Genomic DNA, 11,728 nt, shown 5'->3' with positions numbered 1-11,728 from the left:
GTAAGAACTGAGAACCCGCTTTTGGATTTGATGACATGGAGATCAGGGAGAACTTTGGCAAGAGATGTTCCGGTCAACGAAAGACTGGAGTGAGTTCAAGTGAGAAGGGGAGGAGAATGAGTGGTGTTGGTGGGTATAGACAACTCTTCTCAGGAGTTTGGCTGTCCGTGGGGGGCAGGATGAGCTGGAGGGAGATGTGAAGTGAAGGAACGGTTGTTTTTTAAGCTGAGAGACAGTATGCTCATGGGAATGATCCCATAGGGACAGTCACTATTCCTTTAGTCATTGGTGATCCCGTGTCCTGTTTGGATGACCCACTCGTCGTATGAAGAGAGGACCACGTTAATGGAAAGAGCACGAGCTTCACCCACGTGCTGAGTTGGGCAAGACTCTCACTTCCACCACTTGCAGTTGTGTGACCTCTGAGTGTGTTTCCTCACCAGTAACATGAGATCACAGTCCTTTCCTCCCAGGATGGCTGAGAGTATCAATGAGGGAATACTCATAGAGAGCCTGGCACAATGCTTAGCACACAGGAGATACTCAACATTACAGAAAACTCCATCAGCCTGATTCTGGTCTTCCAGAAGTTTCCACATCGGGCTTCCCTGGTGGCGCAGTGGTTGAGAATCCGCCTGCCAATGCAGGGGACACGGGTTCGAGCCCTGGTCTGGGAAGATCCCACATGCCGCGGAGCAACTCGGCCCGTGAGCCACAATTACTGAGCCTGCGCGTCTGGAGCCTGTGCTCCGCAACGGGAGAGGCCGCAACGGTGAGAGGCCCGCGCACTGCGATGAAGAGTGGCCCCCGCTTGCCACAACTAGAGGAAGCCCTCGCACAGAAACGAAGACCCAACACAGCCATACATACATACATACATACATACATAAAAAGAATGTAAGCAGACAAGAATAGCATTAAAAAAAAAAAAAAAAAGAAGTTTCCACATCAAGGCAGGTGACCTTCACAATTTCAAAGTATGCTAAGCCCAGAGAGACAGCAGACTATCTCAGTTTAGCTCATGAAAGGCCAAATGTTTTCAAGGGCAACAGAACTGGGATAAGTGAATATAATTATGGTGGGTGAGTCCTCCCAGCAGCAGGGGGTGATGGCGGGGTCCGGGCTGAGATGCTGTGATTGCTTGGCCCGTTTGTAAAACACAGGCATGAGCAGGTCAGCCCTGGGGAAGTCTGCTTGAGGTGAAGGGAGAGCAGCCATGGGAGCATTAGAGGGGACGGGAGGCAACTCAGCAAACTCAGGGGAGATGTGGACGTGGAAGACGTCCATCTCTGGCACCCAAGGCAGCTGGCAGAGCTCTCAGCGGGGGTGTCAAAGAGAGCCAGTGCTCAGGGTTGTTTGGGGAAGAGAAGAGGGCACTACCAGACAGCCACGTGTACTGCAGAGATGCCCTCACCCTGGGTTAGGCGTGGGACACAAAAATGGGGCCAGTGGTAGGGCTGGGAGATGCTTTCAGTCCTCAGGAAGGAGGCAAACGAACAACCCACCAAGTGCTGTGAAAGGAAATATGCAAAGAGCATTACAGATCCCAGATCAGAGCACCTGACCCTGCCGGGGCAGGCAGGACACTGGGGTGGCCACACCGCTGGCTGCACTGCTTTCTAGCTGTGCCACCTGGACAAGTCCTCTCCATTCCGAGCCTGGGATTCCACGGGGAAGTCACACTCAGAGTTGGGGGGAGTTTGACCAGCACCACCTCCTGAGCCTCCAGCGTTTCAGGTGGTGGCTGTAGAGAATGTGCTGGACGAGAACCGAGTCGGACCCTCCTGACTGGCAGTGGGAAAGGACCAGGGAGGGGGCTCCAGGATTTCTCTGGGAGGGAGGCAGAAACAGTTCATCCTCATACCCATCAGTCAGTAGTCAGCAGAGATCCATCTACAAAGCACCCGCCCTGCCAGGCACTGCCAGGCAGGAAGGGGCAGCGGGTCGTCAGCCACCAGCAGTCGCCTGCACCCAGGGTGCGGGCACAAGGGGGAGACGGCCCAGGAGGCAGTCTTTTTGGAACGGAGCTTTCATTAGCCACATTTCTTCAGGCATATTATGTTTTCCAAAAGCACTTCTCGCCCATCTGGATTCTTGTGAACTCCCTCATGACCCAGACAGATGAATGCTTTTATCCCTATTTTTCAGTTTGGGAACCAGGGCCAGAGAAGCTAAGGGACTTGCCTAGCATCACACAGCTTTTCAGTGGCAGAGGTAAAGCTAGAACCCTAAGCTTCTCGTAAGTGAAAGCATCTTTTAAACAGTGAAGCGTGACACCCCAGGGCGGTTTCTAGTTAGCTCTTAGTGGAGGCTGGGGTGGGTCCTGAGCCTTCCTGCTCTCCCCGCATGCCTGGGAGTCGCTGGACTGCAGGGGGGCACTGGGGTGGTAGGAGTCCTGATGGAGAAGCTACACAGGGTTAGGGAACTCTACTCCAGGAGCGGGATCTGAATTCCAAAGGGCTTTGGAACACTGGTGAGGGAAGGCCATCAGGGCAGGAGGGGATGTTTTGGTAGAACAGACTCAAGACCTCAAACAACAGAAGGGATAAACAGAAGAGCTTCTGTATAACAGATTCACTTTGCTGTACACCTGAAACTAACACAACATTGTAAATCAACTACACTCCAATAAAAAAAATTTTTTTTAAAAAGAAGCACTTCCGAGGGAGATGTGAGCCTCATTCTGGACCGTAAAGTGGCTCTGGGTCCTCGGTGTGGGGGAGGGCCCTGGGGGTGCCCAGGGTGGAGGAGTGAGCAGGCCCTGGGGGCAGCAGTGTGACCCTAAGAGGCTAGCTTCCCCTCTTTGGCTCTCAGCTCGTCAGTTGTCAACGGAGGGGCTTTCAGTCCCCGGTCTCCAGGGCTGTGTGGCTCTGGCACTCTGTTTCTGTGCGGCCTTGAAGATCCCGAGGCTCAGAGACCTGACTCAGGTGCTCCTCAGGACCAGAATGACCCGTGTATCCTCCTTACAGAGAGAGCCCTGCGGAAGGCTGGGAGAGGGACACCCGGCCTCCGGGAATCACTGTGCTGGGCGACCGCCCCCTGCGCGCACCTCACACTCTCCCAGACATTGGGCAGCTCCCTCGGTGACTCCGTGAAGCCGACGTCCCCTTCAGAGGTGAGGGCGAGGCTCCACAGCCAGCTCAGCCTCGCCCCTCCCAGTGCTCCTGAGAAAGCGCGGGGTGTGGGGTGGACAGATCTGATAGGAAAGCCCCCCAGCCCCTGGCTTCCTAGCTTGGGGTAGGTCACCTCTCTCAGCCTCGGCTCCTTATCCGTGAAGGGACACCCATCGTGAGGGGGCTACCTTGAGGATTAGACGGTTAAACGCGTAGAAATGGAGCTCCCTGCGGCCCCGGAGTCTCCACTCTGGGCTCCGGCTGTGTCCTCTGCTCGTCCCCATCGCACAGTCTCTCACCGTCCGTGGTAGAGGAATCCGAATTCGGGACTGGCTTCTGTACCACGGATCCAGGCCCCGCTAGCCTTGGGGGACGCGCAGGCCGCCCCAGGAAGCAGGTCTGCGTGTGCACAGATCCACGTGGCTCGGGCCTCCCCAGCACGGAGGGCCGGGGCGAGGGGGTGGTGGGGAGGGAAGGGGAGCAGAGTCGGGAACCGCAGGCCCGCCCAGCAGAGCCCACCGCCCCCTCGAGGGCAGGCCCCTCCCCCAGCTGGCCGCCGCGGGACCGCGGGCCATACCAGGGCCCACGCGCGGGCGGGCGCACAGGGCAGCATTGTCTGCAGCGCCGGGCACCCTCTCGTTTGCATAGCCACGTGAAGAATGCGAGGGAGGGAGCGGGCGGGGCTGTCCCTGCGGAGGGGGTCTGGGTCGGGGATGCAAGGAGGCCAGGGTCTGCGGCGGGACCCTGCCTTCCCCCAGTGCAGTCCGGCAAAGGGCGCGTGGGCTGCTGGGGTTGGAGGGGGCGCCGGGGGGCTGGCGGGAGCGGGGTTGTGACATTCCCCTGTACCCACGCCTGGCGAGCCGAACTGAACGTGAGGGGATTGCTAATGAGGTCGAGGAGAGTTAAACATTCCCCTGCTCCAGGGGGTTGAGCTGGGACGCGAGAGAGGAGGGGAGGTGGGGCGCTAGGAGGGGGCAGCCTGAACCCCGGGAATGTGCAGAGGCCACTGCTCCCCACCAGGCTGTTCTGGAGCGGGGGGCTCAGGGGCCTGTGCCTCAGGCCCCAGCAGGAGCTGCTAAGCCTGCCAGCAAGGGGATTAAAGGGGCTGAACAGTCTGCCTTCCTTCAGGCTGATCCCTGAAGGTTGGTGCTGTCTCCCACCTCCCTGACAGGCTCCTTGCTGGCTGGTGGCCAGCCCTGTCCCAGCCTTCATGGGGTCCCTCTTCTGCCCCCTCAGATCTCAAACAGATCCCATGCTGAGTCTGGCCTCCGCTGTTTTTGATGCACATGGGCCCCAGGTACCAAGGACCCCCCACTCCCCAACACCCCTCCCCAACCCAGTCTCTCCATAGCTGACCTCAGAACCCGCTCCAAAAAGTTCTCCCCAGTGTCTAACCCTAGTCTTACCTCCTGCAAATTGGAATTCCATTTTCTTTCTGTCCTGTGGTCAGAGGACAGAAAACCCCAAGGGTCACATCAGCAGTGCAAGGGCAAAGTCCATCATCTCAGGGCTGGTGTTTGGGATAGGAATTAGGAGAATTTTAGGGCACTTGTATCAGGCTCCTAAAGGGGTTTCCCTAGGGGAAAGACCCTGAGGGCCAGCCGGGGGTCACTCCTCCCAGCCCCTCCCTTCTCTATCCCTGGGGAGGGGCACCACCTTGGCCACGCCCCACGCCCCACCCCCCGGGGGCTGGGCAGGAGCTTTGCTGGGGACCTTGCCCTGGCTTAGGTGGTGGCTGTGGGCGGGCCCCTGGCCTTTCCAGCTCGGGCCTCCCCCAGCATTCTAGAGCCTGCAGCCACTGCCTTTGCTGCTGCCACTGCAGGGCTGTCACCTCTCCTTCTCAGCCTCTGACCACCTGCTGCACCCCACCCCCAACCCAGCTGCTCCTGTCACCTGGCCATGACCTCGGCCCCCGCAGGGACCCTGGCCCAGCCCTGAGCCCTGGAACCCCCATCCCCTCCCCTGGGCCATGGCCAACGCAGGCCTTCAGCTCCTGGGCTACTTCCTGGCCCTGGGTGGCTGGGTGGGCATCATCGCCAGCACAGCGCTCCCGCAGTGGAAGCAGTCCTCCTACGCAGGCGACGCCATCATCACCGCCGTGGGCCTCTACGAAGGGCTCTGGATGTCCTGCGCCTCCCAGAGCACCGGCCAGGTGCAGTGCAAGCTCTATGACTCGCTGCTTGCCCTGGAAGGTAGGCCTCATGCCCGCTGGGATGGGGAGGTGGGATATGGGGCCGAGAGGTCCGGAGCAAGCTTTCCCACGGTCTGCCGTCTGCACTGGGCTGCCCTCTCCAGCCCCTGCCCCCCCACCCCCGTGCACTCATGAAGATCCAGGCCAGCCTGCTGCCCTGCTGGGGGCAGGGGCTCTAGGTTCCAGCAGCCATGGGTCCACATGCCAGCTCTGCCACTGTAACCTTGAAGGAGTCACTGACCCTCTCTGTCCTCATCTGGAAAGGGGACTAGGACTTTCACAGGACTCTGGGAGGGTCAGAGGAGATGAGTGCCCGGCACTCAGAGGCCCTAAGTCAAGACCCTTCCCTCCATTTCTCTCCATACTCTGAAGACACACTGTGCGCACACACCTACCTGCCAGTCCTGCCATGTAGACAAGTATGCCGGCACTCAGGTGCACCTACCCACACACACAGACACAGCCACACACGTGTACATGCACGTCCACACCCAGGCGCTTGGGCACACGGGTGGCTCTCCTCCCCCTGGGGTGTAGGGGTTGAGCCTGACAAGCTGGCTCGTAAACAGGCACCACTGCAGCTCTACCCCTGGCTGGGGGCTGACCCGCCTGCCCGCCCGCCCTCCACCCCGGGGCCGCACGGGCCTGAGCTGGGCTGCTGTCACATGGCCCCCGCCACGCCAGACCAGGCAGGTCATCTAGCCTCCCTCAGGGACCCAGATCCCCGGGACTGACCCCGGCAGCAGGCATACAGCTACCATGGGTGACTCAAAGGGCGCAGGGGAAGGTAACTAGAGTCGGAATGGACAATGGGCGAGGTATCCCTGTCCAAGGGCCAACCTGGGCTGAGCTGGGCCTCAGACACCGTAGCTCCGCCTTCTGCTGAATCTGAAAGGCCTGAGGAGAAGCTGCCCCCCGCTGCCTGGGAGGGGTGGGCCCCAAAGGGAGGCGCCTGGCCAGAAAGCAACTGATGGGAGAACTCATACCACCCTGTCACCACACACTACCTGGAAGAACCTGTGAGGGAGAGTGAACGGTGGGGTTAAACGGTGAGGCTCAGCCTCCGCACTCTGCCCTCACACCCTGTAGTCACCTGAGCCCCCAGGATCCCCTCACACCTGCTGCAGGTAGTAGCCCAGGAGGAGCGTCCTGCTCTAGCTCCAGCCCCTCCCATCTTGGGCTCCTCCCACCCGCCCACTTCTCCCGTTCCCCCCACCCCCACCCCCACCCCCACCCCCCGCTCAGTCCCTCCCGCCCCATCCAGGTCACATCCAGTCAGCGCGAGCCCTGATGGTGGTGGCTGTGCTCCTGGGCTTCGTGGCCATGGTCCTCAGTGTCGTCGGTATGAAGTGCACCCGGGTCGGAGATAGCAACCCCATCGCCAAGGGCCGAGTGGCCATCGCTGGGGGTGCCCTCTTCCTCCTGGCGGGTGAGTGCCCGGCTCCTCCTCCAGCCTCTTGACCGTGGCAGGTAGCCCCATCCCGGGGGGCCCTCTGGAGGCCAGAGCAGAGCTGAGACCCCCCCGCCCTGTCCTTAGGCCTCTGCACGTTGACGGCCGTCTCGTGGTATGCCACACTGGTGACCCAGGAGTTCTTCAACCCCAGCACACCCGTCAATGCCAGGTGAGCCCCAGGGCATGGTTTGGGCCAGGGAACAGGCTGGGCCTCCCACTCCACCCCCTCTGGGACCACTGGCCTTTGTCCAGCAGGGCACTTGGAGGGGGAAACAGGGGACAGACGAGCCCCAGGTGCTGTCACTGAGAAGCTCTCTGGAGTGCGGAGCAGCTGTGGCTGGGCCCTGAATGCCACCCCAGGAGCTAAATGCCCTGGCTCTGGATTTAAATCCCAGCTCTGCATGGGCTGGCTGTGTGACTGGCAAGTTCCTTAACCTTTCTGTGCCTGGTTTCCTCCCCTGTAAAAGGCAGCTAGGACCGAGGACGGAGCTCAGTGCGGTTGTGAGGGTTCTGTGAGATGGTGCAGGTAAGGGACTTAGCACAGTGCCTGGGCTGTTATTTCTGCAGGAGGCACAGTGACTTTGGGCCGGAGAGATGAGTCTGGAAAAGTCCTAAGGGCAGATGGCAGAGGGCCTTGCAGCCATAGGAAGGTTTTTTTCCATGTCCTGGTGTGGAAGGCAGGACAGTCCCTCTGGCTGTGGTGTGCAGAATGGTGGGGAGGGAGCAAGGCCAGTAAGGTGCTGATGCAAAGGTCTGGAGCATAGGGCTTGGGGTCGGGGGCTAGCAGTGGAGAGTAGGCCCAGAGATATTTAGGAGCTAGAGTGGTCAGGACTTGTAAGGCCAGGGTATGGGGGCCGAATAGGGGGCTCTGTAAAGGGCCTGGACCCTCCCTTACCTCTCAGCTCTGCGGGGAGCAGAGAATGGGATAGTCTCAACCCCAAACATCCCAACAGGCCTTGGGCCCTGGGGTGGAGGGAGAATGAGAAAAGAGATGCCTGGGTTGCTGCAGTCAGGAGGGCTCCCTGGAGGAGGCAGCAGAGTGGAGACGGGGAGGAAATGAAGACTTCAGGAGTGAGGTTCATTCCCTGGGGCTGGCAGCTCTAGCCATGAAAACCTGCCAAGCAAGAGGTAGCTCTGCTCAGAGATGCCATGCTGGCGCTTGCTCCTGTCCCTTCAACACTCCACAAGGCTGCCTGAGTTGCAGGCCCTGTGCTGGGCCCTGGGGACATGGATGAATCCGGTGCTATCTGCCCTCAAGTTGCTCCCCAGGGAGCCAGACAAACGAGGAACTGATCAACCACCCAGTGAGAGTCAGCGCCAGGCGGCGAGCGGAGCTGGGGTCAGGGGAAGCCTTCGGAGAAGGTGGCATCTGAACTGGGCCCTGGAGGCGGAGCACAGGAGGCGAGACGCTCCGGCAGGGGGCGCCTCGTGCAAAGGCACAGAGGTGGGGAGACCCGGGCGCTGCAGAGGGGGGCGCCGGGCTGGCCCGCTGGGATTGTGGGTGGAGAGGCCGGAGTGCCAGGTGGAGCCGGCGGAGGAGTCTGGCCTTCTCCAGAGGGCGGCCGGAGCCCGGCGGCGAGTTCCGTGGGCCAGACCGTGACGGAGAGAGGTGGCAGGACTGCCCCGCTCTCCTCTCCCCGACGGGCCTGGCGGGCCCCGCCGCGCCCCCTTATCTGGCCGGAGGAGGAAAGGGGCTCGAGGTTGCGCGGAGCAGCCCAGCCTGAGCTGGGTCGCCCCGGGTGGTGTTGATGTGCTGGGGCAGGGGCGGGAGGAAGGATGAGCGCTCATCCCAACCTACCGGGCGAGCCCGAGGAGGCTTGTGAGGCCCCAGCCTCAGCTCCCCACGTCCAGCCCGCCCTCTGCTCTGCCAGGGCGGAGGCCGGGGGCCCCCGGGGGAGGACGGGGCGGGGCGGGGCGGGGCGGGGGCGCAGGCACACCTGATGGCGTCCTCCACCCCTTGCAGGTACGAGTTTGGTCCAGCCCTGTTTCTGGGCTGGGCCGCCGCCGGCCTGGCCATGCTGGGCGGCTCCTTCCTCTGCTGCACGTGCCAGGAGCCCGAGAGATCCAACAGCAGCCCGCAGCCCTACCGGCCCGGCCCCTCGGCAGCTGCCCGAGAGTATGTCTGAGCCCCGCGTAGCATCCGCCGGCCCCTGCAGCACCCCGGGCGGGGCCGGGAGGGCGCAGGGTGTCCCCCCAGCTCGGTTAGGCTCTGAGCAACTTGTCCCCAACCCAGGCACCCACCCTGCGCTCTGAGACTCAGACCCAGACACTCAGAGAGAGGTGGGAGGCAGGCCCCAGCCCTCAGGCGCACACGCACGGCCAATGCAGGTGCAAGTACGGGCACAGACCTGTCCACACCCCAGCCAGCTGCAGTCCCTTTCACGACCACTTATTTACTCACTGACAGGCTATGTGAGTGTCTTCTCTGTGCTGGGCCTCGAGGACACAGCAGTAGAGAGAAGCTGGGTGCCCAGTGCCCTGGGGTGACCAGACCCCATCGCCTCCCCCGGCCCATGGGCTCCTCACAGCAACCCCACGAAGGAGGCAGTGCCGGGGGACAAATGTCCCCGATTTACACACGAGGAAACAGGTTCAGAGAGACCAGGAGGCCTGGCCCTGCTGCCTCTGAATTCAGGTCTCGCAGTATGCCTAGCACTGCATGGACACCCACACAGATGGCTAAGCCAGGCCGTGTCACCCCTGCCCCGGAAATGGGCCCCGGCGGGGCTGCTGTGAGCTGCACTGGCCAGTCCCCGGGCCTGCGCCTGAACCCCATAGCCCCTGCCACCCCCCACTGCCTGCTGCTCCCCTCGCTAACCAGCTCTCCTCTCTTTTGACTTTCAGACCAGTTGTTAAATTGTCTGCCTCCACCAAGGGCCCCCTGGGTGTGTAGTGTCCAGGTTCCCCAGCCTGGCTCTGTCCCCCTGCCACACCTAGACCGGGTGCTTGGTGTCTTTTGGAAAGAAAAGTGAACATCCAGCCCTGAGTGTGGTGTCATTTGATCTGTCCCTGGTATGATGAGGGTGGGGCCTGGCGCAGAGAGGTCAGAGCTGGTCCCTGGGGTCCTTGGGCACAAAGAGAGGGAGACAGACCCAGTGTGGATTACACAGCACATCCAAGCTGATCAGGAACCTCCCTACCTGTCCTTGGGTTGGCACCAGGACCTCCTTGATTGGAGACCCCCAGTCAAGGGAAAATTAACCCAGATCAGCCCCTGCCCTCATGCTCAGGCCTCTTCCATCCCAGACATCCTCCCGGGACCCTGAGTCTCTCTCTGGCCTCTGCCCTCTGTCTCTCCTGACTGGAAAGAGCTGACCACAGCTCTTGGAAAGAACTGTCCCTTGCCTTCCCCCGCCCTCCTCAGCCAGCTCTGTCCTGGCTTCCTCCACCACCTGTCCTGGGACATCTCCCACCAAGTCACCAGATCCTAAGGACACAGCCCAGCCTTGTCCCCTGACGTGCCTCTGAGAGGTGAAGTCAGACAAAATGACTATCACGCATGCACTCTCCAGGAGAAGGTAGGGGTGGGAGGGGAGAAGCAGATGGCAGAGCTGCTGTGGGATCATCCACAGGCGCCCCAGCGTGGCAGCGGCTGCACGTACACAGGGGCGCCTCAGGGGCTGCAGGGGGTGGGCAATCTGAGCCCAAGTGGGGTCACCAGAGCCCTGCCCCCCGAACTATGAACGAGAACTACAGAAGAGTGTCTCTGGGTGCCTGACGCTATAACGCAGCGGTTCTTGGCTCTGGGTGTGCACATTCGAGTCCCCTGGGGAGCTGATGCCCAGCTCACCCCCCACCCCAGGCGTCCCAACCTAATGGGCCTGAGGTGGACCTGGGCGTCTGAGGTCAGCAGCACTGAGGGCACTTCTCTGAGGCCTGAAGTTTGGGGCTGGGGGGGGGCACATTTCTTGCCCCTCTGAGGAGGTCTCATGTACAAGAAGAGGCAGGACAGACAAGAGGAAGCCCGTTTCCCTCTGCCTTTCCTGGGACCAGGCCGTTTCATGAGATCCCCACACCCTCTCAAGAAATAAACCCCTTTTGGCTGAAACAATTGTGCGTTTGATTTCTGTCACACACAGCCAGAAGAGCCCTGACTAATGCCAAATTTGGAACCTAGAAAGTGAGCGTCACAGTGAGGGCTCCTGCTCCAGGGGTCGCTGAGCAGGTGGGGTGTGGAGCCCAGAGGCTGGTCTCTGTCCCAGGCGGGGGATTCGGACGCCCTCACTATCTGGTCAGGAAGCGGTTGGCTGGGAAACCACGTGTCATCTCTTGCGGTTCAGGGACCACCAGAGGCTTGGGACTTGGTAGGAAAATGTCGGGATAGAGTGTGCTGGCTGCTTCAGGGATAGGCTGTGAGAGAGACAAGCTCTGGGCCAGCGGGCAGCATGAAGGCAGGGCGGAAACAAGCTTCCATGTGATCCTTCGTGAAGAGAAGACTTTTGGAGCTATAGCCAGAGATTGGAGAGCTGGAGAGTCAGCTGACCACTCACAACCCAATCAGTACACTGATTAACATCGGAGTGGGGCCCTGGCAATGGGAGGATGCCTGGGAAAAGTTTAGAGTTTGCTGCTAGAAGAGTTTGGGAGGCCTGATCCCCTCCCCCCAGCTCCCAGCCTCTCCTCTTTCAAATGTCTACACCACGGTCACCTCGGCTGCCAACCTGTGACAGGGCCAACTGTCCAGCTCTCCTGTTTCCTGTCCCAGCCTCAAGGCTAGAGGACTGAGAGGAGACCCAGGAAGGTGGGTCAAAGGACATGATCCTAAACTTGTGCTGTTGTTTATTAGCAGAGTTCCTCCAAGAATGAAATTGGCAAGCCATAAAAGACGGTTTGGGGAGGGATATACCTGTGCCCTCAGCCCCGAAGGAAAGCCCAGGTACCATGGCAAGAGGTGTTCGGCTAAGGGGCGTGAACTGGGAGCTGGAGTAGCTGACCAGTACACTCATCTATTGCCTGAACCTGAGAATATGG

At 60.7% G+C, this 11,728-nt stretch overlaps 1 protein-coding gene across 1 annotated transcript; it reads left to right on the top strand.

The window, feature by feature from the left end:
* Positions 1-4,886: 4,886 nt before the first annotated feature.
* Positions 4,887-10,791, top strand: CLDN19 (claudin 19). Its single transcript, XM_007164648.2, has 5 exons — positions 4,887-5,305; positions 6,569-6,733; positions 6,842-6,926; positions 8,721-8,873; positions 9,602-10,791. The coding sequence occupies exons 1-5, from the start codon at positions 5,083-5,085 to the stop codon at positions 9,648-9,650; spliced, it is 675 nt and encodes a 224-aa protein (XP_007164710.1). The 5' UTR covers positions 4,887-5,082; the 3' UTR covers positions 9,651-10,791.
* Positions 10,792-11,728: the final 937 nt, after the last annotated feature.

Source organism: Balaenoptera acutorostrata, chromosome 1 (assembly GCF_949987535.1).
Source record: "Balaenoptera acutorostrata chromosome 1, mBalAcu1.1, whole genome shotgun sequence".
Classification (NCBI taxonomy): domain Eukaryota; kingdom Metazoa; phylum Chordata; class Mammalia; order Artiodactyla; family Balaenopteridae; genus Balaenoptera; species Balaenoptera acutorostrata.
Note: the sequence above shows the minus strand (reverse complement) of the source record. Positions and strands in the feature narration are given on the sequence as shown.

Excerpts from the sequence above, each read along its gene's own strand:
- CLDN19 (XM_007164648.2), top strand. The coding sequence starts at position 5,083 with ATGGCCAACGCAGGCCTTCAGCTCCTGGGCTACTTCCTGGCCCTGGGT. Across the intron at positions 5,306-6,568 it reads CTCGCTGCTTGCCCTGGAAG|GTCACATCCAGTCAGCGCGA; the intron begins GTAGGCCTCATG and ends CGCCCCATCCAG. Across the intron at positions 6,927-8,720 it reads AGCACACCCGTCAATGCCAG|GTACGAGTTTGGTCCAGCCC; the intron begins GTGAGCCCCAGG and ends CACCCCTTGCAG.